The sequence below is a fragment of the Hemicordylus capensis genome, chromosome 4 (genome assembly GCF_027244095.1).
Source record: "Hemicordylus capensis ecotype Gifberg chromosome 4, rHemCap1.1.pri, whole genome shotgun sequence".
NCBI lineage: Eukaryota > Metazoa > Chordata > Lepidosauria > Squamata > Cordylidae > Hemicordylus > Hemicordylus capensis.
In genome coordinates, this window is record NC_069660.1 from 149,454,087 (window position 1) to 149,479,072 (window position 24,986).

Sequence of the window (24,986 nt, forward strand, 5' to 3'; positions counted from 1 at the left end):
ATGTCTTTACTTTCAGGTTTCTGAGGTGACAAAACAAGAAAAGCTTTTTGTGAATTCACTCGGAAAAACCCTCAGGTTGTATAACACATGTATTACACACCTCCAGCAATTATCAATTAGTCACACTTGATTGGCAGAGGTCTAGCCTGATGTGTAAAACCTACACACCTAACTTGCCAATTTCCAACCCTCAGTCCCTCCCTAGAGACCCCATCCATATTCTCTCTCAAGAGACCATACCCATCCCTGTCTGATTTTAAGTTAACTGCCAACTCTAAAGCCTCTCCTGTAGGAATTCTCCCCCAAGGAGGTGCCCAGATTCAAGTCTTCTTGACTGACAGCTCTAACTTGCCAATAACCAGAAGACCTAAGCCAAAACAGTCTTTGCTTTGTAAGACTAGACTTCACTGAGCTCTACCTTACAGTTGGATAGCTACATCTCTCCAGCTATATCTGTATGTGGTACAAGTTAGGTGTTTTCTGATGAGTGGGATCATGTACTCATTGCAGGGAGCCAGGAGGGAAAAGACCAAATGCTGCTTAGAGACCACCCCTTGCTCAGCTCTATCTTCAGCAAAAGAAGAAGGCTCTGTCAGATCAGGGGACACAATACTGTTTTTCCTTCTCAAAGAGTTACATTCAGGATAGAGGAGAACAAACAAACCAATCCTACTATCATCAGTTGGAGGAGAGGAAACCCACTCCCACCATGGTCCTGACCTGTGCTGGGCGATCCATGACTATGGGTACGACTACTAACTATGAGTTAAGCCTCTGCTTTTTCACCCCTTTGGGTTTTTTGTCTACTTCATCTTTTGGCAAACATCTGTTGAGCTCAGTCCATCCTTCAATGGCAAGAGGATATCAAAGAAGTTAGAATACTAAATCAGTAGCTTGGTAAAAATAATCAAAGTCCCCATAGAAGTCTATGGGGAAAGGAAAAAAATTGCTAAAAAAAACCACCCTGGCTAGCCTGTGAGCTCTTAAAGCTGGCATACAAGTAAAGGTGGTCAGACCCTGTGTATTTACTTAAAAGTGAATCTCACCACCTTTTTGATATTAAATTTTTAAAAGTAACCCAGAAATTGTACTCTGAGAATACAGAAGCAAAGTTATCACATAAGAATTTCAGGGGAAGTGATGCAACACCAAAATAATCTGCCTTTATAAAGTAAGTAAAACTGCTTATTCAATACTTTTAAAAAATGCATGGGTAGGCTCGCAGAGAGGTGCCAGAAGGTGGCTTTTTTTCCTCCTCAGCCACAACTGGGGATGGGGAGGGGAAGCAGATTCCCACTACCATTTGGAGCTTCAAGATTATCTGATTTTTTCTGAATAGGGTTGGAAAGGTCTGACTCGAACTGGGCTGTGCAAGCTCAGGTTGAGACTCTCTCTAAAGCACTCTGATTTGGGTAAATTGGAGCATGTCTGATTTTACCAATCTGAAATTGCACTTCAGAATTGCAGCCTTTAATCAGGAACAGTATCTCCTTAGCTCCTGCTTCTCCCAGCCTTAGTCATTTCGTGGTCACTAACCTAGAATTCGGCTTTCAGTCTTACTGTTATCTCCCAGCCACAATTCGCTCTGTAACTTTATTTGCAGCCCAAGCAATGCAACCATTTGCACAACCTTTTATTTTACTTTTATTAGCACAATTGTACTTTTATTTTTTTAAAAAAAACTTTGTGCACACACACTTTCACAATAATGGCAGAGTGCAGTGGAACTAAGAATTACAGAAAGGAAAGGGCAACAGTAGCTTCGTCGTACCAGCCTCACAGACCACGCCTCCCATGAAAGATCAATAGCGTTGTGTCAGTCCACACTGGCTCTGCAATTTCCGAGTCAGAGAAACCAATACAAACCAGGTCTGGGGAAAAAGACAGAATGACAATATGGAAAACACCCGAATGCAAAAGGTTTAGTAATATGTTGCGAAGGCCTACACTAGGGTTTATGTTCAGCCCAGGCTGCTGCAGAAAATTTTTAAAAGTAACCCAGAAATTGTACGCTCAGAAACATCGGTCATGTGCAAGGGCACTCTTGTACAAATACCTAAAGCAACGTGACCACACTTGCAAAACTCTACTTCGACTGCAACGAATGGAAGTAGCATTGCACAAGAGCAGCAGTGTTTCCTTAGATACCCACACAAGTGCAGGCTGAATAGAAATGCCAGCATAGCCCTGCACAACATGTGGTCCAGTGTCATTTGGATTCTTCATAACAACTGAGTGAGTAAATGAATGCTGCAAATCCCATGGGAAAAGAACGAGTGTGGAAAGCAACCCATAATGGAGAAAGAGTTTTTCACCTTTCTCAAGCACTGGGTAACATTTCCGACTGAGAAGAAAACCTCCCATCCCTCACTGGCTGTATCAATACAGCACAAAAAGATTATTATTTTTTTGTTTAAAGAAACTAGAATGTAGGAGAAGATTAGAATACTGCAGCATTACATTATATACACATGGACAAGCAAGGTTACCTATACTGAACTCTCAAAAACATTAAGGCAAGTCACTGTTAGAATACTTTAAAATTGACATATGCTCTATTCTCCCACTGAATCAGTAGAACCGAGAGATTAACTTTGGCTGGGTCAGTATAACAGCTTCTTTAAACTCAAGAAAATTGATCTACCTTTATTTATAAGTACTACCATTTTGTCTAGTTTTGTAAGAAGTAATTTTTAAGAAATGTGAGGCTCCACACCACTGGTATGAACATATTTTTAAAAATATTAAACAGCAGCAATAAAACTAGTCAGTTAATAGCAAAGAGTTAATTAAAACCTTTTAAATTATTTTATAAAAAGATGCAAACGCATAAAACCTTTTTGCACTTGCATAAATTAAAGACATTTCTCCAAGGCTTTTATTTATTTAACATATTTTTATTTTTTTCAAAGTCAGCCCACAGAGTAGCCTTCAAAAAGAGGCAAGTTACTCTATTCTTGTAAACCAAGCAGAAACGCTTGAAAAATATAAACTTCTCATTTCTTCTGAATGAATGAAAACTGCAGTGCAGCCCTATGCATGTTGCACACACATACAGACAAAGACACACACACACACCTGGGAAGACTTTGCCTTCCAGAGGATGCATTTCCACCTCTCTGGGGAAGTCAAATCCTTATTTCTCTTCTAGCTTTCCTCCCCATTGTACTACTAGGTCGCTCACAATCTTGCTTGAGGTTGTAGCTGCCGTTCCTGAGTGTCCAAGTAGCTCCTTTCCCTCACCCTTGCAAAAAGGTCTTGTTCCCACAGTGGGATCTGGGTCATTCACCTGGAGAACCCACGAGTTCTCTGTGTGTTGCAATTGCAATTCTTTGTTTCTTAAATTTGCTTGCTGCTTTCTACGAAAAGTACCCAAAGTGGTGAATGCTACAGCATTCCTTTGTGGCCCTGGCATACTTGCTGGCAAAAGGGCAGCTGTGCAACTAGCCTTGCTTGAGCTGCCATAGAACCTAGTGAACTAAAGCATTTGTAGTGGCGAAGGCAGCAGGCTCTTCTTCTGGCAACAGGTTGTGGATGGGAAGGGTGTGGAATAGATTAAGTGGTGTTCTCAGAGAACTGTCACAGTTGTTGCTTGGTGCCTTCTATGGGCATTGTGGAAGAGAGATGCTGCGATTAGCAACCATGTTGGCTCAGGCCTTCATGCAAGTGGCCATAATCATTTTTATGCTTTTCTGCTACTATTATTGTGCTTTAGACATGACTGCTGGAAGAGCATAGGATGCTGTCTAGTTATGCCAGTCTATACACCAGTACTAGGATGACCATCTTGGGCTGGACCATAGAAGTTCATTCAAAAACTTCAGTTGATTGTAGAATTAAAGCCATCCCCTGATTTTGTTCTCATGACAGACAGATTCATAGCATTGTTTAATACGGTGTTCCAGTTGGGCTAGCTGGTCATATCCAATTGATAACCGCTTCCTGGGAGATGGTGAGGGAGAAAGAAACAAAGTTAAAAACTGTCTCAATGCTGTCACTAGTCACAGTTTTTCAAGATACCAATTTTTAAAATTATTGTTCAAAGCCAAACATGCTCTTATCAGAAAACAAGTCTTATGTTTTATATAAGTCTTCTCTATAAGCTTAATTACAATAATCAAAGAACATTCACTACGCTTTGGCCAATCCTGGCACTTTTCACAGCTTCTGTGAAGGCAAAGCTGCGAGAACAAGAACTTAGCTTTACAGAATAAAAAGCAGATCTCTGCTTGTGGCAGAGATACTTTTGCTCTTCATCTTACAGCTCTATCCCCTCTTCTAGCCACATCCATTTGGTACCACATCCTCAAGTTATGAAACTACTATATAAAAACAGTACCTCTGGGCATATACAAAATGCCATTCCCTCTCCATGGAGCAACCAAATCCCATCAGCATTCATTTAGAATTAAGGCACAGAAGTTCCTTCCAGAGCAGGGCTCCCAAGCAGGCCTGAGTTTGGCACCTTTCTTTAAGCAACAAGACACTCCCACTACTTTCAGCAACAATTTCAAGAACACAGGTCAGAATTTCTGGAAGTTTTCAAGCTTACTGTGGTACTCTTGTACCACTGCTAACCTGATGCCTGTATTTTATGCAGGTATCACTTTACCCAAAGCTAAAGTTATACTGTCCAGTGTCAGATAAATACAAGAGAATTCAGTCAATCAGCATAACACTTAGAAGCCATATGCTTCTGTTTCAAGGAAAAATGCATAGCACAAGCTTTGGCTTACAAGAGTGTTCTCATTCCCGACACAGACATTTTCCTGGTCAGACTGAGGAAACAACGTTTCTTCCATTTTGCTACTTTAACATCAATGTTATTCTGCTCCGCACTAAAGAAAAACAGGTTGCTTACCTGTAACTGATGATCTGGTAGAGATCCGTCGATATCCATAAGAATGGGTTCTGCGCCTGCGCAGGAGTCACGCGGTAGCCATGCCTGAGCTTGTCAAAGCGCCGAAGCCACGCCCCCACGCTGAGCGTTCTATATAAGGCGTGTCTTTGGCGCGAAGTCCCTCAGTTCTTGGACGACCGCCGTGGAGGACGACCATCCAGAAGACGAAGGTGAGTTCATCCAAGGTAAGTGCTCAATAAAGGACGTTGCAAAGGGCTGCACACTGCAATGCACATAAAGGTAGTCCTACTGCAGAGGGGAGGTCGGGAGGGTCTTATGGATATCGACGGATCTCTACCAGATCATCAGTTACAGGTAAGCAACCTGTTTATCTGGATCGAGATCCGTCGATACCCATAAGAATGGGTGTCTAGCGAGCTCCAAAAAAGGAGGAGGGGAGCAGTAGGAATCAAGGCAGCACCCTTTTTAAGATGCTTCTCCCGAATGAAGCCTCTGCAGCAGAACGTACATCTATGGCATAGTGTTTGATAAACGGGGACTCAGAGGACCATGTAGCTGCTTTGCAGATGTCCGTGAAAGAAACCCCCGCTAGGTGTGCAGCTGAGGAAGCATGGGCCCTAATGGAGTGGGCCCATATAGCTTCTGGAGGTGCTTTGTTTTGTAGCTTGTATGTGAACAATATCACCTGCACCAACCATCTCGACAGTCGTTGTCTGGAGACTGGGGAGCCTTTGGAAGAGCCCTGGTATGACATGAAGAGACGTTTGGAGACTCTAAAGTCTTGTGTTCTGGACATATAAAACAGCAGAGCACGGCGCACATCCATAGTGTGCAAGGATCTCTCTAAGGAAGTGGAAGGAAGTCTGAAAAACGTAGGCAGGATGATATCCTGATTGAGGTGGAAGGAAGACACTACTTTAGGTAAAAAAGAAGGATCCAGACGCATTCGGACTTTGTCTGGATAAAAGATAGTATAAGGGGAGTCTACCCTGAGTGCTGTGAGTTCACTGACACGTCTAGCGGTAGTAATTGCTATCAAAAAAGCAGTCTTCCAGGAGACCAGTTTTAATGAACATGTGGCCATGGGCTCAAAAGGAGGCTGAGTGAGGGATGAAAGAACCAGAGATAGGCTCCATGGTTCTACAGGAGGCTTAACTGGCGGGTACACATTCGAGAGACCTTTTAGAAAGGCCTTACTCAACGGATGGGAAAACAAGGTCTTTCCATCACTGCCCGGGTGTTGTGCGGAGAGGGCAGCCAGATGGACCTTAAGGGAGACATTTGCAAGACCTTGAGTTTTTAGTATCGTTAGGTAATGTAAGACTTCCTTGATCGAAGCCTGCTTGGGTAAAAACCCTCTTGACCTTGCATATATTTTTAAACGGTGCCATTTGCTCTGGTAATTCTTACGAGTGGATGCCTTCCGTTGGTTGAGCAGAATTCGTTTTAGGAGAGTATCCGCCAGGCGGTCAGATGGAGAGTGAGTACGTCCGGGTGCAAGATCTGGCCGTCGTCTTGTGTCAGCAGATCTAGGCGCCGAGGTAAGTGGTGGTAACAGTTCTTGGACAGTCTGCGTAGCCGTGGAAACCAAGGTTGTCTTGGCCACCACAGGGTAATCAAGATCCCGGTGGTCGGTTGAGACAGCAGACGTGCCACTACCCTGGGTATCAGCGGGAGTGGGGGAAACATGTACGGAGTCTCTTCGGACCAGTTCAGCTGAAGGGCATCCCCTAGAGAACGAGCATCGTGGCCCGCTCTCAAGTAGTAACGGGAACATTTTGTATTCGTGGAACAAGCAAAGAGATCTATGGAGGGAAACATCCATTGGTCGAAGAGCGGGGTCAAGACTTCTGAATGTAGTTCCCATTTGTGTTGGTGATCTTTCAAAAAGACCCGACTGAGGTCGTCCGCTAATACATTCTCCAGGCCTTTGATGTGTACTGCTGTAGGGGCAATCTGGTGTTGGAGGCACCAGTGCCACAGCTGGACGCTGAGGGCACACAGGCTCCGAGATACCGTTCCGCCCTGACGGTTGATGTATGCTTGTGCAGTCGTGTTGTCGAGCTGGACTTGAACAATTTGGCCTTGTATGATTGGAAGAAAAGCTCGGAGAGCTAGAAAAACTGCTAGTAGCTCTAGGAAATTTATGTGTAGTAGGGCTTGTTGAGGAGACCACCTGCCTTGGATCTTGTGCCCGTTGCAATGTGCACCCCAACCTTGTAGAGATGCATCTGTGGTCAGCCAGACAGTAGGGGAGGGATTTTGAAAGGGGACCCCACTGAGCAGATTGTCTCGGCGCGTCCACCACGTTAGAGAACGAAGGACTTGAGGAGGCATTAGCAAGCGTTTGTCTTGATTGTCCCTGCATGGGTGAAAGACAGAAAGAAACCATAGTTGAAGCTTGCGCATTTTTAGGCGAGCGAAGTGTATAATCGCATTGCACGAAGCCATCAGCCCTAAGAGGTGTTGGATGGCAAGGGCTGGTTGGGTAGGTTGATGCTGGAAGAGATGAATCAGGTCTCCAATACAGTTGAACCTGTCCTCTGGTAAGAATGCTCTCTGCACTCTGGTGTCCAAAACTGCTCCTATGTAGGGGATAACTGGAACCGGTTGTAGATGTGACTTTTTCCAATTGATTTGAACACCTAGGTCGTGGAGAAGATCTATCACATAACGGATATGCGAAAGTAACTCTTCTTTGGTCTTCGCTGCCAGAAGCCAGTAGTCTAGGTATGGATAGATAGCAATCCCTCTGGTATGCAGGTGTGCAATCACCACAGCCATGCATTTTGTAAAAACCCTCGGTGCGGTAGACAGTCCGAAGGGCAATACATTGTATTGGTACACTTCCCGTCCGACGGTGAAACGTAAATACTTTCGGTGGCAAGGTCGAATACTTATATGAAAATAGGCGTCCTTGAGGTCCAGCGTTGCAAGCCACTCTTCTCCTTGAAGGAGAGGTAGGATGTGCTGCAACGCCATCATGCGGAATTTTCGGACGCGAATGAATTTGTTCAGGCGACGGAGATCCATAATGGGTCGTATACCCCCATCCCGTTTGGGAATTTGGAAGTAACGGGAGTAGAACCCGTCTAGCCTGTCTGCCCATGACACCGGGGATATTGCCCCTTTGCGAAGGAGATCCTTCACTTCTTCCCTCAGGAGATCCGATGCAGGAGTGAGCTTCATCCCTATAAACCGAGGAACGGTCTTGAATTCGAGTGCATAGCCTGAGCTCACAATTTTTAGGACCCATTTGTCTGATGTTATATGGTGCCATGCGGGGACATGGCTGGCCAGCCTGATGGTTGGCTGGGACGGAATAGTCGGTGGTGAGGACGGTACCCCCGCTGGCTGGGAAGGGGAGAGAGGAGGAGGTGTCAATGGGCAATTGCAATTTTCAAAGACGCTTTTGGTTGTCCTGCGTCTTGGAACGTTGGGGTTGAGAAGCTTTATGCCTCTGCTGGTAGGCACGCTTTTGATATGGGGTATATGGCTTTCTGAAATCCCGGCGTTCTTGGGTTCGATAGTTGGGCCGGTATTTTCCATAATTGGGTCGGTATCTTGATGACTGCCCGGAGGATGATGGGGCAGCGGTGAAGGTCTTTGCCGTGAACTTGGATTTTTTTAATTGTTCCATTGTGGCATCTGTGGTAGTGCTGAAAAGACCCGAGCCATCGAAAGGGAGGCCTTCGATCTTTTCTTTCATGTCCATCTGGAGATTAGTGGACCGCAACCAAGCATGCCTGCGTAGAGTGATAGCCGCTGTCATGGCCCTGGATTCACTCTCCGCTAGGTGTTTAGAAATGCTTAGCTGGCGATGAGTTAAGTCCCCAGTGTTTTCCAAGGTCTGGCGGAACTTAGCTCTAAACTCATGTATAGGCAAAGTTTCCAGGTCTTTTTCCAAAAGTTCCCAGAGGCCATGTGTGTATTTAGCCGTGCAGGCTGCATAGTTGGCCACTTTGATCGAAAGGCACGAAGTCGAATACACCTTCCTGCCTAAAAGGTCTAGTTTTCTGCCCTCTTTATCCGGAGGAACTGTATGGCGTCTACCTGACTTGGAAGAAGTGGCGCAATCAATAACAAGAGAATTGGGCGCCGGGTGCTTCAACAAATATTCATTGTCCTTATCTTGTACTCGGTAGAGGCTCTCAAGTTTCTTGGAAGTTGGCGTGGAGGTGTGGAGTACCTCCCAAGCACATTTAGCAGCTCTAGTGATCACTGGTAACATAGGGAGTGCCACCGGAGCGGTAGATTGAGACTGAAGCATAAAGTTGTATACTGGATCGTCTATTGTTGCCAAAGGAGAGCGAATGTCTAGCCCCAGGGAATCTGCCATCGCACGAATGTGCTTGTGGTAAGCTTTTAGCTCATCATTTGGAGATACATACGTGGGTGGAGCCACATCCATTGGAGGATTCACAATATTACTGTCCTCATCAGAATCCGACTCAAAATCGGACGAACCATAATGTTCAGAGGGGGAGCAAGGAGGCGGTTCATTTACATTAGTTTGAGCAATGGTTTGTGTCTCTTCAGTGCTGACAGATGAGTGTGGCAGGGCATCTGTTTGAATGGAGGCAGATCTCGTGCTCATAGGAAAAGTCTGTGAAGCGCGGTGAAATAGTTCTGGGCACTGCGTCTGGGTAGATACAGTCGACACAGAATGCAGTGGCAATCGTTGAGACCCGGTGTCATCAAACACATATGGTTCTCCAGGTGAAGCTGTACCCATGGGATCCTGGGGGTATTCACAGGTGTGCCATGTTAGCGGGGAGCGCCCTTGGCCGGCGGATTGAGGTCTGGAGGAGTGTGCTGTGGAGTCTGAAGGTTGAGATGGGCCTGCATCTGTTGGCAAGAAACCCTTAAAGGTAGAGGTTGTCCGTCTACTCGACGTCGAGTCTAATAGCGAGAGCAGTGAGCGAGTCGCTGACGGTAGCATATCCTCGGCATCGACGTCTATGATCTCGAAAGCAGGAGGTGGGCAGCGTGGCGTCACCTGAGAAGTAAGGACCGGGGTGTGCAGTACAGTAGCAAGAAGACCGACCATCGGTGTAGATGGCGAAGCCGAGGCCAGCGGGGTCGGAGCTGGTGATAGAGCTCGAGCAATCGGCATCGAAATCGACGTCGAGGCAAGCACCGGTTGAACAGCAGGAGTCAATATCGAGGCAACTGTCGACGCTGAAGGAGCCGTCGACATCGAAGGCTTTGTCGGCATCGACCGAGCTGTTGACATCGAGGGAGCAGGTAGCGCTGACTGATCAGTCGACGTCGGTGGCACTGTAGTGGTCGATGGAATCCCCGATGTTGATGGTAAAGCCGAAGATTTCGATGATCGCGAAGAATGTACTCTTGTTGGAGATGGAGTACGAGGAAGCAGGTCTGGGGATCTTCGACGTTTTCTAGGTGGAGAACCACGCCGATCTGTGTTCTGACGCCCAGAAGGAGAGTCGGTACGCCCTTTTGAACGAAGATCCGGTCTCGACGGGGAAGACGAAGAAGATGTACACGACGTCGATGCTGACTTTTCCGGTTTCGATGTCGATGTCGGCAACTTGGATACACGCGAAGGAGCTGGGGATTCCTTCGACTTAGAATGTTTCTTCGGCATCGAAGTAGGCTTCGAAGAATCAACTTTCTTCGGTACTGAAGAAGACTTTCGGTGGCGGCTCAACGTTGATGGAGGTGCCGACTCCGCCCTCGGGGGCAATTTCGAAGACGAGGTCGATGTCGAGGGACGAGGAGTACCCGGAGTGGAGGGGCGCAGAACCTCGTCATAAATAGCGGCCCGGAGGCGTAGCGCTCGGTTTTTTTCTCGTTTGCTTCGAGAAAGAGAGGCAAATCTTGCAGGAGGCGACATTATGTTCCTCACCGAGGCATAATAAGCAAAGGTCGTGAAGGTCCTTGGAGGGGAGTTTCGCCCTGCAGCCTTCACACCATTTAAAAGATCTTTTCTCCTCAGTCATATTCACGCTCGTAGTTGAGTCCGTTCCGAGGTCGAAGAGCCGGGATCGTCGTCAGTCAGTCCGCGTCGAGAACCAGGAAAAACCGAGAAGCCAGTCCGAGTCAAAATCCAAACAAAGGTCGCTTTCCAGTCCGTCGTCAAAACCAAAAATCAATCAGTAAAAGATGAACTCGTTCTTAATATAGAGAGGAACTTTTCCAACAGCTGAGGCGGCAGACCGAGGTCCAAACGCAAAGGCGGTCGTCCAAGAACTGAGGGACTTCGCGCCAAAGACACGCCTTATATAGAACGCTCAGCGTGGGGGCGTGGCTTCGGTGCTTCGACAAGCTCAGGCATGGCTACCGCGTGACTCCTGCGCAGGCGCAGAACCCATTCTTATGGGTATCGACGGATCTCGATCCAGATCCAGCTTCCTCGCCCCCCCACTTTTTTGTGCTATTGATATCAATATAAATTCAAACCTGGAAACCAATCAGAATGTTTGACAACACAGCCTAATAGACTGCCTCTCTGAAACAATCTCAAGGAACTGATGTGCTTGCATAAGGGCATGAATATTTAATATCTTCCCTATTCAATTATAGCTGCTTTCAAATATTAATTATAACTGCTTGATGACAGAAAGAAAGTAAGGTTTTGTGTAAGCTGCTTTACTGACAGAATTGGAACAACCCATGAGTTCTGCATGAAGTTTTGGGCATTGACTCTAGTGAGCACATGCTCCAAAAGGCAAGCAAGGATCACCCCCTTGTCAGATTGCTGCCATCAAGAACTCCACAACATCATCTTTTTGCAGCAGAAATTTGGCTTTCCTGGAAAAGGATAGAGCAAGCTGCCACACAACGTGTTTTCAATGTAACAGAGAAACGAGTGAGAGAAAATTATGGCCAGTAATAGCAAATGTTTGAAAAAGAAATGGCTTACCTGTACACCTCCTGGGAAATGCAGTCATAGAGCTCCTCAGCAGTAAATTTTATACTACTGTTTACCTATGGAGGAAACACACAATGAAACGTGTAGGAAGATTTGGAATTTCTCAAATGGAATTTCTCATTAGGAAATATTAACCTAATAGAAGTTATTAGGAGGACTGCTTTAGATAATGATGTTTACTGACAAATTCATAAAGTTGGAGTTGGTAACTAGGTCTCTGGATTTCCTGCATTTGCCAGCCTAGATGGTAAAATCAATAGGGAAGGAGTGGCATTTGTGGCCCAAAAAATTACTGGTAGACTACTTTAGGGGATGGGGACTGATGCCAACATACCACCTTGTCCTTTCTTATCAAATTGAGCAGCTGCTGACCAGCATGGTGTCCATCAGTGTCACTTTTTAATGTCACCAGAAACACTTATTGATGCAAACAGCACAGCCGTTAGTTAAATACACGTGGGGCATATCTATACTACATCCTTCTATCGGCTTTATACCACCTTACCACAAGAGCTTCCCCCAAAAGACTCCTGGGAACTGATTCTTGGTGAAATGACGAATTATTTGCAAGAGATCTGTTGCCCCTCACCGAACTACAGAGAAGAGGGAATGACACCAGTTTGAGTCTATAGTGCAAATATGTCCATAGTTTACGGCTATCAAAGCCAAATCAGTGAGATTCTTGGCCACATTATTATTAAATGCACCACTTTTCAACAAAAGTTCATAAAGCAGGCTACATAGCTGAAGAAATGGGGAACTGGTTCCCTGTCCCAAAGGGGATCCCAATCTAAGAAGACACCAGCAACAGCCACTGGAGGAACATTATGCTGAGATCTTTGTGAGCTATAACACATGCACAATCTTGGCAACACATGCCAACTCTACCAACCACTGCTGTTGTCATCTAATACAGATGTTTTGTTCAGCTGCCTCACAAGAAACTGCTTTGAATTAGTGGTCCCAGCTATGAGCAATTAGTCAACACTAAAGCAGATTTAAAACTATAGTGCTTCAGACAGCAGTTTTTGTTATCTTATTAATTCTGAAAACAAATGGCACAGCTTATTCAGCCAGTTTTATCCAAAGTGGCAGCAGCAAATTCCTTTAGAACAGAACCATAAGGAAGGTTAGGGGGTAAACCAGTTCTGTCAAATACCTAATAAGAGGCACTAAGGTAGCTACTTTTCTAAGGTCACAAGACCTGTTCAGTCTCTAGAGAAGACCCATCTGACAATTAATCAGGCAATGAGACGCTCACAACTTTGGAAATGGAAATCTCATCTCCCTTGCCTGTCCCAAAGAAAGCTTTGGTTCTTTCACTGAAATAATGGAATATGAGTAATTCTTAAAAGATTGATTAGCAGCTGTTGCATCATACAATTTATATGACCGAACCCAGTGATGTAGTCGTAAACTCAGAAGTGCAGGTGCTCTCCATTACAGCCCCCATAGCCACCCATGCCACGACAGCCAGACCCCTCACTTAAATAGATGTAATAATTTGGGTGGGTTTGTTACAAGATATCAAGATCATGTAGACTCTAGGGAATGTACTAGAATGAATGACTAGGAATGCCCACTGAAATGCTCTGGTTCTTTCCAAATGGTCATGGAAACATGGGATTTCTGAATGGCTGTTGGCCATTTGGAAATTCAATGCATTCCATGCCCATTTGGCCATGGAATGCATTGAATGCCAAAGGCTTTGAGTCCCTGCTGAGACCCTGGAGGGGGAAAAGTACTGGGACTGTGCCCCTGCCCGTCCCTGCAGCACCACACCACTGACTGAACCAGTCTCCACCATGTAGTAATTCATTTATGGACCGCAGGAGGCAAAGTTATCCTATTACATTGTTTATTGATATCAAGATGGCCTTTCGCTCTATTGACAGAGTCCTTTGCTTAAAGCCTGTTTGTGGTCTCTAAACGTACTGAGTTGGTTCACACAGCCAGAATCCCCCAAGTGGTGGTTACTGGGAATGTGCAGGGCCACTGGCTATATGAACTAGTCCAATGATTCCATTGTTGGGGAAAGAGCAGAAATGCAGATTCTGCCTGGTACAAGGAGCCCTGTATTCTGCATATGCTCTGGCTGTCGTCCTTGTATTAACAGTACATATTTTATCCCACTACTTATTATCCAAGGACCTACAAAGCAGCTAGCAGTTAACCATGAAGTGTAAAAAAAAAAATTCATTAACATATTAAACTCGCTATTCAACACAATAAAAACTGCAAGCATCATAATAAGAATTCAGCAAACACAGGCAGTGATGCTTGAGGGCCCTTTCTGGCATTATCTTTAGTAGCACTGGAACTACTCCAGCAGGATCCCTTCTTGTGCTGCTTGATAGCTTAGGAAGTCCAAAGTCATGTGAAAGGAGTTCATGCTGCAGACTCAGCTCACCCCTACACCACTCTTTTTGGAGCAATGCTGGTGCAGGAGGAAGCCACAGAGTGAAAGCCTTCCATGTGGCCACAGACTTCCAGCATTACCAAGCAGCACAGGAAGGAGTCATGGTGCAGTTCTTATAAATACATTTTGTTGAAAAGTGGTTTACATAGATATAAATAAAATGGCTTCCTGTTTCCAAAGGGCTCACAATCTAAAAAAGAAACATAAGACAGACAACAGCAACAGCCACTGGAGGGATGCTGTGCTGGGGATGGATAGGGCCAGTTACTCTCCCCCTGCTAAATAAAGAGAATCACCATTTTATAAAGTTAGCAGGGGTTCTTCGCTGTTAGCAGGGGTATTTCTGATGACTAATAATGAAAAGTGATTACGTTAATGCCCCCAGAAGTCTCCTTGGGTACCTAAAACTAAGCTTAGTTTTAGAACCTAAAACTAAGCTCATTCATAACTCTCTATACCCGTAATCTTCACTATTTTTAAAGTGGAGGTCACAGCCAGAGTTTGCTCTGTCGGGGGAGGAGAAGAGAGCGTGAATGCAGTGGCCCCAGCCACAGTTTGGGGGGGGGAGAAGAGAGAAAGAATGCCTGGTGATGGGGGGGGGACAGAGAGAGTGAGTGTGGTGGCTGTGGCGATGGGACGTGGAGGAGATACAGGACACGTTGTAACAGAAGGAGAGGAAGGAAGCTAGAAAGTGTGTGTGGGTAACTGCAGCCGGGAGAGAGAGACAGCATGCACAGCGACAGGATGATGAGTGGAGGGAGAGAGTGAGAGTGAGGTGGCTGTGGCAGTAGTGGGCGGCAGACAGAGTGCATGGTGGCTGCGGCAGCAGTGGAGAAAGAGTGCGCAGAGGCAGAAGAAGCAGGAGGGGAGAGTGTGTGTGAGAGAGATTGTGATTGTGTGTGGTAGCCAAAGGAACTAGAGGTGGCAGGGGGAGGAGGAGGGGGAGAGGCAAGCCATGAGTCACCACAGGTCTGTGTGGGCTTCCAGTGACCCACGGGCTGTGCAATGAAGAACAGTGGTCTCTCCTATGGAATAATTTTGATTTATTACATAATATCCAATAGCAAGCAGCCACATGTTTCTAGGCCTCTGAAGTCTCCCCCCACACTGTTCCTGCTCCTCACAATTGATTCAGATATGTCAAAGGGCAAATCGAATACCCAGAGTCAATTGTTCCATCCAATGCTGGCCTCTGTTAAAGGGCAATAGTCCAAATCTTGTCAACTGAACTCAGAGTTGCTTGAAGGATGGTTAGAAGTACCTTTCTTGGCTGCCACTGCTAGTCCTTCCTGCCCATACGAGTCTGCTTGCAGTGGACAGATTTCTCGGCTGGTGTGCTGGACTACTATTGTGAGGTAAGTTGATAAGGTTTCCGCTTCCCAATTGGAATAAATATACATTAACCAAAGATAAATGAACTCACCTCATCATTAGTCAAGAAAGTATAGAGGGCCCAGACGTCTTGAAAGCGACTGTTTGGCATTAACACTCTGGAGGAGAAAAATGGAAAAATACAAGAACAAACAACAAAAACTTCAATTCAGGGGATTTTTAATGTGGGTGTCCAGGTGAAGCAAAAATAAATCAAATTATCGCTTTGACCAATGATCAGAAATGAAATTCTTAATATATAAAGAGAAAGAAAGTTATTGGGAGAGCTGGGGGAGACTCCGCTCTTACTGGGAAACCATAGCATTCCACAGGCTGTTAGAATACAGAGAATTTTGGCTTCCATAATATAAAAAAGTAATAGTGCTCATGGTTGCAAGATATTTTACAAGATTCAAACACACTCATGTTTTCAAAGAATTGGTGAAGACATCATGTTTAAATACAAGTACTATTCTGATATTGTGCTATACCTGTATTCAGATGACTGTACAGCAATGTGTGTGAATGATTTGTACATGTGTTCATCTGAAAAGTGAACTTGGGTACAGGCCACTTCAAATGCAGGATACAAACAGGAAGTGTACTGCTCAGCCTGTGTTATAAGAACAACCCAGCAGGATCAGGCCCAAGGCCTATCTAGTCCAGCATCCTATTTCACACAGTGGCCCACTAGTTGCCTCTGAGAAGCCCACAGGCAAGAGGGAAGAGCATGTTCTCTGTCTTGCTGTTGCTCCCCTGCAACTGGTATTTAGAAGCATCTTGCCTCTGAGGCTGGAGGTGGCCTATACTCACCAGACTAGTAGCCACTGATTGGCCTCCATGAATTTGTCTAAGCCCCTTTTAAAGCCATCCAAGCTAGTGGCCATCACCACATCCCATGGCAGAAAATTCCATAGATTAATTATGTGCTGTGTGAAATAGTACTTCCTTTGCCGGTCCTAAATTTCCTGACCTTCAGTTTCATGGGAGGACCCCTGGTTCTAGTGCTGTGAGAGGGAGAAAAATTTCTCTCTGTCCAGTCTCTCTACGACATACATAATTTTATACACCTCTATCAGGTCTCCCCGTATTCAGCTCTTTTCCAAACTAAAAAGCCCAGATGCTGTAGTCTTGCCTTATAAGGAAGGTGCTCCAGGCCCCTGATCATCTCAGTTGCCCTCTTCTGCATCTTGTCCAGTTCTACTGTGTCTTTCTTAAGATACGGTGATCAGAACTGTATGCAGTACTTCAAACGTGGCTGAACCACAGATTTGTATAAGGGTATTCTAATATTAGCCCTTTTATTTTCAATCCCCTTCATGACGCCTAGCATGGAATTTGCCTTTTTACAGCTGTGTGCATCGAGCTGACATTTTCAACGAGCTGTTCACCACAGGCCCAAGATCTCTCTCCTGGTTAGTCGCTGACAGCTCATACCACATCAGAGTATATGTCAGCCCTGCACAACATATGGCCCGGCTTTTTTCTTGACCCGCCAGGCCATTCCTGCTACTCTCCCCGCTCCCACCACTTCCCTCCCGAGCCCTCCATGGGGCTCGCTTTCTCCTCAGCTCCTGAGCCCCTCAGCTGCTGTCAGGGCTGGGAGCTTCCTGGAAACGAGGGTGCATGTGTGCCCTGAAGGAAATAGAATGCTTGCATGCTCTGAATGAGGACACACATGCACCCTGTATCTCCTTCAGGGTGCACGCACAACCTCATTTCCAGTAAGCTCCCGGTCCCGAAAGCAGCCGAGGGGCTCGGGAGCTGAGCACATACTTTCTGCCCCTTGCCTTTCCTCCATTGGCTGCTCAGAAGTGGCGGAGGCAAGATGGGTAGGGCCAAGATAAAGCCTGTGGAAGTCCCACAAGGGTGGCCTGAGACGGAGGCCCGGTGCAGGCCAGTCTCCTCGTGCAGGAACAGGCACTCCTCGCTGAAGCGTGTCTTGTCCTTGACTGTGTGCCTGTGCCTGGCAGGCAAGCGTCCCTTCAGTGTTGGAGGAGCAGAGCTAGGCCAGAGCAGGCTGGAGGGAGGGCGGAGAGGACACCTTACACTTGCGCACAAAGAGCCCCACAACCATGGCAGCCGCCACTGCTACCTCCAGAGAGGAGCAGGGGAGCCTGCTGCTGTTCATGGCAGTGGTTACAGCAAGGCCACCTCAGGAGGCACCATCGCTGCGCCCAGCCACTGCACCAAGTTACAGTAATGGTTGGGGCGGGGGGAGGAACAGAGCTGGAGTCAGAGCCAGTGGGCTAATCCTTCCACTGCCCAAAAGAGCTCCCTTGCGGCTCCTGACCACTCACCCGGTAAGAACTTGCCAAGCCTCCTTCAGCCAGGGAATGAGTGGGCTGATCGTGTCACCGCCACTGCCCCAAAGCACTCCCTCACAGCTCTCCCTCACACTCCTGGCCATAACACTCCCACACTGAGGCTTTGGCAGCATTGGTTGGCTGCGGGTGGGTGGGTTTTCTTTAGGGTAGGGAGATTATGTGTATGTGTGTTTGGGGGTGTAATTAAAGACTTTTAAAAGAGTAATTTCATTGGCTCTTGCTGATCCTATTTGCTGGAATCTCTCCTTGATAAGCCCTTTCCCTATCTTTTGATTGATTGAGAAACCTTTCTTTGGGGTAGGGAGATTTTGTTGGAGGAGAATGTTTGTTTATTTATTGTTAATTTATTGTGGCTGGGGATTATGGGAGCTGTAGTTCAGCAACATCTAGAGGCTCCCTGTTTGGGAACCACTGATCTAGATAATTAGTATCTATCCAAGACTGCCTGTAGGTCCATTACCCTGTGTTCCAAAGGGGTATCTTTTCTATATCTCGATAGCATCATCTCTCTCACTCAGCTGTGAGCTAGCATTGGCAGAGAAGTAGTACCAAAGTGGGGGAAATGAAATGGGTAAGAGAGCAACAGAAGCAGCTAGCATAAGGTTGTGTTTCTCGGAACAGGGCTGCAACTGCTATTCAGACTGCAGCCTGAAACACAGGTTGGCAATTGGCTAGTATCAAAAGAGTAGTGGCAAGTAGTTTGGGAGCTGCATACATACATCCCCTGCTAACTGGGCAAAGAGGCACCTTTTACCGTGGTGATTCTCTTTATTTAGCAGGGGGAGAGTAACTGGCCCTATCCACCCCCAGCACAGTACTTCCAGTGACTGTTGCTGGTGTCTATCTTATGTTTCTTTTAGATTGTCAACCCTTTGGGGACAGGGAGCCATCTTATTTGTTTTATTTCTCTTTGTAAACCGCCCTGAGCCATTTTTGGAAGGGCGGTATAGAAATCGAATTATTATTATTATTATTATTATTATTATTATTATTATTATTATTAATAATAATAGGATTCCTAGATTGTTTTCTGTTATTCTCTTAGATATCAGCCGATTTCCAAACTGAGGGCCCACTGCATTCTAGGGAACACTTTCAACCTAGGGATGAATCTTGGGAAAATTCACTTCTCCCCATTCTCATAATGAGAAAGGAGCAAACAAGCAAACTAGGCTGCACTAAGTTTATTTGACCATGGTCTCTGACCACTCAATCTGTCCCCAGAAGGAATAAATAAATTTTGATTGGCTGAGCCACATTCAAATAGATGTGGTATAGTCCTGTACCTTTCCCCCTACAGGGAGAAAAAGCAGTGAGTGGAGGGAGAGCTCATCCCCAAGGAAAATTCTCCATGGAACGCAACAACTGATCAACCAGAGCTGTGTATGATAGCGATGGCTGACAAGGGGAGCCATGATTAGTACCAGAATATATTTCTTATATTGAAACAAATATAAGCACCAGACTCTTGTGTAGCACATCTTCTCTTATGAAGTACTAGTGTCACTATAGAAGATTAATTTTTTGGCAAGCCCCAAGGACCAGCATTGTAGTTACTAACAGAAAGGTTAGCTACAAAGGCCAATGACAAATATTTTAGATACCTGGGATGGACATACCACCATAAACAACTGATAATAAGCATCTTGTTCCACCACACTGACACCAAGAAATAGCTAAGCAGGCACTCGTTTATGAGTTCAGTGCTCCATTCAGTTCACAATACTTACTGCCGGATTCCTACAAGGATTTCATTCACAGCTGCCATTAATTTCTGCAAGCCTAAGAAAGCTTCTTTGAATGAAGACACATTTTGAGTGGGATGTATTGTATTGAGGTCCAGCTTCTGGAAAACTTCATGACTAAGAGAGAGAAGGGGATTAATTTTAAAGAGCAAATGCCTACAGGGGAGGGGTATTGTGTATACAGAAGCTCTTTTCATAGTGGCTAAGCCATTCTAAATGTATTTTTATCACTTAAAAACAGGCATGAACAATTTGTGCAGCTTATATGAATACAAATTCATATTTGTATTCTCTCATGTACACTTTTGAATTAATTGTTGTAGTGACCAGCCCCTCCTCCCCGCTAAAGAGTTAACTGGAAGTGAACCCTGTCCTGACTGACAGGCTGGTGAACTCCAGGGATCAGCCGATCAGCACACCAGACAGGGTGGGGGTGGCTAGTCTAGATAGCGGTTGGAGAGGAAGAAGAGTTTCTTTGTTAGAAGGAACTGGCTGGAGGAGTGGAGAGGAACACATGTGGCCATGAGCTGCAGGAAAGTCTCTCTGCAAGCCCAGGGAAAGCCAGGAGGGCAGGAAACTTGAATCCTTTACCATGGTTTGGCGAGTTCAAGAAGGAAGCCAGGGCTTTTGGATTTGGGAGGTTCGTCTAGGGCAAGGATTCTTAGTGTTGGGTCCCCAGATGTTATTGGACTTCAACTCCCATAATCCCCAACAAAAGGCCACTGGGGCTGGGGATTATGGGAGTTGGTCCAATAACATCTGGGGCCTCAACGTTGAGAATCCCTGGTCTAGGGAACAGTCTGTTTAGTCAGATTTCATGTTAGACATTCAGTTTCTTTTGTGTGCTTCACATATCCCTGATCCCGGTCTAATTGTTGTTTATCTGTAACATAACTAAACTAAGGAACACTAGCCTATGCCCATTCAGCCAGGGCACTGCAAAAGACTCTGTAAGCTTTTAAAGGTGCATTTGTATTTTCTTACATCCCTGTTCTTTGCACCCGGGGTGCTTTTTGAAGTATTCCTGTAACCACTGACTATTTTTATCTGTAACAAAAAGCTGAGGGAGCCTCAGACTGAAGCAGTCTGTAGCATCTGAATAAAGCTTTTTCTTACTTTTTATTCTTTGCATTTTACAAGCCTCTCTGAGTGAATCTTTTGGCTCAGGAGGGCGGTGGTCTCATTCTGGCGCACACATGCCTCAGATGGTCAGCAATCTACCAGTTTTTTCACCACGTGTAGGCTTGCACGTAGAAGGATTTTTGAGTATTTTTCCCATGGCAAAAGAAGGAGAGTTTCTCTTGGATTTCCACCCCAATCCCAGCAAGGGACAAACTCTGAGATAAAGAGGGGTGGTGGCAGCAGCCATTTTTGAAACTACCAAAAGTACATGAAAGTTTATGGGAGAAGCCTTTGCTTGGAAAGAATAGAAGGGATGATTCAGCATTTTTCTTCCCCTCACATGGGCTTGCTCTGAGACAAAGGCTTGTAATCAGCTACAATTGTTAATAGATTTTATCACTAAAGCCATAAGGTACCTGCTTCTTCAGCAAGACACATAATAGTTTGTGTTAGCTGGACTCTTCAGACAGACAACTGAACATTTTAAATGTATTTTTATCACTTAAAAGCAGGCATGAACAATTTGTGCAGCTTATACAAATACAAATTCATATTTGTATTATCTCATTTGCAGTGCTTCCACATTTTGCCATCAAACCCCACTGTAGACTGGTCACCATCATTTTCACAACATCTCAAAGCACAATTCAATTTACATATTCAGCTGCCAAACATCAAGCTGTATATATGTGCATCTGAACCAACCCTAAGATGGTTCACAAACATGCAAAATGTGAACACATGTGAAACATTTCACAACTGAGAACACATGTATGATAAATACACACAGTAAAGAGCCAGGGTTGGCAGCAGCTCCCTGTTGACAAGGAGCACTCCCAGATTTGCTGCCCCATGTGTGAAGTGACTTAGAAAGTGGAGAAGGCTGTGTGAGAAGGTTGTGCAAAATGATGGGAAACATAGCATTCCATTCAGTGATTCAGAAGGGGTTTGAAACTGGCCCCACTGTTCTCAAAATGATCCTTAAATCTGTTGGTGCTTGCCATAGCTCCTACCAGGGCCAGAGGGGGAGCGGGGAGTTCACCAGGGTGAATCCTTAACTGGAAGGGATTCACAGTAGGCTGCCACCATCCATATTTTAATGTGGGAAAACCCACTCTCCATATTAGATTCTTGGAGGAGCAAAGTGGCAAAACTCTTCCTAGAAGGGCTGAGTAATCCTAGGCCTGCAAAGGTGTGTAACTAAGGCAGACCCAAAATGAAGAGTAGCACACTTCACCAACAAGCGTTTATCATCAAATTAAGAGAAAACAAGAGTATGCAATAAGAACAATTGTCTTTTCATAGAGCAGATTGTAAGAGAAAACTTCTCTCTCTGAGAATCTGAGGCAACTCAGATTCAAGCAATACAAAAAGAAAACAACTTCTCTCACTCTAACTAAACTGGTCCCTGTCTTCTTACTCACAGGCAGGGGTTTTCCTGTTGTCTCCAGCCTCCAGACTGTGCCCTCTCATTTCCCCAGCAGCTTCTCATCAAGCTTCTTCCTCAGGGCACTCTCGAGACAGAACTAACAAAGAGTTAGTTCTCTTCCTCTAACAAACAGTTTCTCATCTTCTGCTGGTGACTGTGAGTGTAGTTTTCACCTAGTCCTCTGGACTGGTCCTTCTGTTTTGATTTTTCCAGGCTTTCCCCCTTATTAGGAAAGGTCCACCCCTCCTGGCAGTTGCTCTAAGTGATGTCTAATCCTTCCCATCACTGCAGTGCTACTACTATAGACAGAAAAATATATTTCTATAGCACCATCAGTGTGCATGGCACTTTACTTAACTGGGCAAAGAGGCACCTTTTACCATGGTGATTCTCTTTATTTAGCAGGGGGAGAGTAACTGGCCCTATCCACCCCCAGCACAGTATTTCCAGTGACTGTTGCTGGTGTGTGTCTTATGTTTCTTTTTAGAATGTGAGCCCTTTGGGGACAGGGAGCCATCTTATTCATTATTTCTCTTTGTAAACCGCCCTGAGCCATTTTTGGAAGGGCGGTATATACATTGAATTATTATTATTATTATTATTATTATTATTACTGAACTGAGGCAAAAAAAGAGACACATCCCCTTCCCGTCCAGATTCATATTTTTATTTTTATATTTTTCGTCCAGATTCATGATTTGCTGTAATCCATATGTGGTGTTAATAAGCAAGAGTGAAGACGACAATAACCTGAGGAAGAAAAAAAGTTATATTGGTATGTGTTACCTGAACAGGTTTATTGTGTTCCAGACATTTTCAAGGACAGACCAAATTTCTGGATGCCTGTTTCCTTGGGTCAAAGACACTGGCAGCAGTGACTCTTTTTCTGGAGTGTGCTGGGGCAACAACACTTCTTCCATTTTTTCACAAGCAGCATTTACTGAAGTAGATTTGAGAGCATCTGAAGAATTTTGTCTAATACCCGACTGAAAATCCAGAAAACAAACAGTTAATTCCAAAGTGTTAAAACCACAACCAGATATTTGAAGAAAATCACACTTTAAAATATATTACTGCTGTAGTAAAATTAATGGCAGAAGTGCAAAGCTAAGATTTTGTTTTCAAAAAGGCTGCCACCAAATGTCTAGACTAATGCTCACATAGTTCACTTAAATACACATAATGTTTGATGAAGCATATGCTTCTGTTGGCCACTATAGGTTGAATAATGTTTAAACCCCAAGTGTAACATATACCACAAAGTTAAAACATTTAAAAGGTTTAACAGGCACTTTTTGAAGAAGGCATGCACCTCCAAGATGTTCTCAAGATTTGCTTATGAGTGGTTTATCACAGCTAGTTTGGGTAGATGATAAATCAGTCAAAGCTGAAGAATCTTTGCTAAGGGGTTTTTCAATAAAGTTTTATGGCCACTCCCTGTCCCTACCACTGGGAAAGAGAAGCAGCTCCAGCAAACTCCATAGTCGCCAGCAAGAAATCCAAACATTTGAATGACACCATCACAAATTACACGCAGTCCTAAAGCTTCCAACCAAGGAGGTATGTAATAGCATCTCAGGAGCTTGTTGCAGCAGTGCAGCGGGTGTGGCTGGCCTAGTTTATACAATACAGCCCCTCCAGTTAATGAAAGGAGTAGCAGATCAGAGGTCTGTGGAGAAAAGGAAGAGCTGATGCCTGAGAAGAGGCTCCTTCTTCCTTTAGATCAAGCCTGTTCAATTTAGGCCCCCCAGCTGTTTTTGGACTACGACTCCCATAATCTCCAAACACAGTGACCAACAGCCAGGGATTATGAGAGTTGTAGGCCAACACTGCAGGAGGGCTGCAATGTTGAGCAGCCCTGCTTTAGATGAAGTTTTGGAAGACCCAACCCTAACCAAGACCTGAGGAGTTGGGGAGAAAGCCATGACCTCACTCCTGTCTGAGCTTCCAAGACCATAAGTGTTTCCCAACAAGGGCTGACCTAAGAGATAGAGTTAAAGTGTACAGTCCTAGACCAAGCTCTCCTCACCCCACTCATCTGACAGGAAAAGGATGCATCACTGAAGAAGTAAATTTGATTCCCCCCCCGCTCTCTTTTTAAAATCATCAGTTTCACAGATGACATTGAAAATGCCACACTAAAGTTGTTACTTTAAAAGGTTTAGGAAAAGAGTAGCTTTAACCCTGTATGATGCAAAATTGGCATGAGCAACATCAACATTGTTGCTGTGCATGTGCATGTAGAAGGATCTATGTCAAAACGGAACATATCTTACCTTCTCAAGAACCTTTAAGAGTGTATTCACCTGAGCTAAAGCTTGCGAAAGGACACCATCACAGTCTGATCTTGCTCTGAAGGCCTCTAACAGCATTTGTGATTGCTGAAGCACTGTCTTAATTTTTGAATGGTTAATTACTTTAGCTGAAAGAGAAAGTCATTGCGGAGGAGAAACAATGGGAGGGGAGAACTTAAGTCTTTAAGTGAATAGGCAACAAAATACAATAAGTAATTCCACATGAAATCTGATCTATTCTTCACCAGGAACATCTAACAGAAAACAAAGGCATTCATATGATATAAACAGGTTGCTCAACTGTAACTTATGATCTGGTAGTGATCCGTTGTATTCCTAAGGAATGGGGTTCTGTGCCTGCTCAGGGACCTTGTGGATAGATTGACTAGCTCATGACGCCCACTCTGCCTTCCATGTGCTTCATGCTTTCATGGAAATCAGCAATTGGGGGAGCCATTTTCTCAGTTTCTGGCAGACCACCATCTCCTGATGATCTTACAGTGTCTCTACTTGGTAGTTT

At 45.0% G+C, this 24,986-nt stretch overlaps 1 protein-coding gene across 17 annotated transcripts in view; it reads right to left on the reverse strand.

The window, feature by feature from the left end:
• Positions 1 to 1,627: 1,627 nt before the first annotated feature.
• The window catches only part of SWT1 (SWT1 RNA endoribonuclease homolog), a 107,255-nt gene continuing 83,896 nt past the window's right edge, over positions 1,628 to 24,986 (reverse strand). For 14 of the 17 annotated variants that reach the window (XM_053242618.1, XM_053242610.1, XM_053242621.1 and 11 more), the window contains 6 exons: positions 24,449 to 24,594; positions 22,959 to 23,158; positions 19,607 to 19,738; positions 15,602 to 15,668; positions 11,751 to 11,815; positions 1,628 to 3,942 (listed from right to left, as the gene is read on the reverse strand). In XM_053242618.1, the coding sequence (XP_053098593.1) occupies positions 3,837 to 3,942; positions 11,751 to 11,815; positions 15,602 to 15,668; positions 19,607 to 19,738; positions 22,959 to 23,158; positions 24,449 to 24,594 (716 nt within the window). In that variant the 3' untranslated portion in view covers positions 1,628 to 3,836. Of the gene's footprint in view, positions 3,943 to 11,750; positions 11,816 to 12,264; positions 12,353 to 15,601; positions 15,669 to 19,606; positions 19,739 to 22,958; positions 23,159 to 24,448; positions 24,595 to 24,986 lie in introns of all 17 variants that reach the window. The other 3 variants (XR_008305455.1, XR_008305456.1, XM_053242616.1) reach the window with 3 other exon arrangements.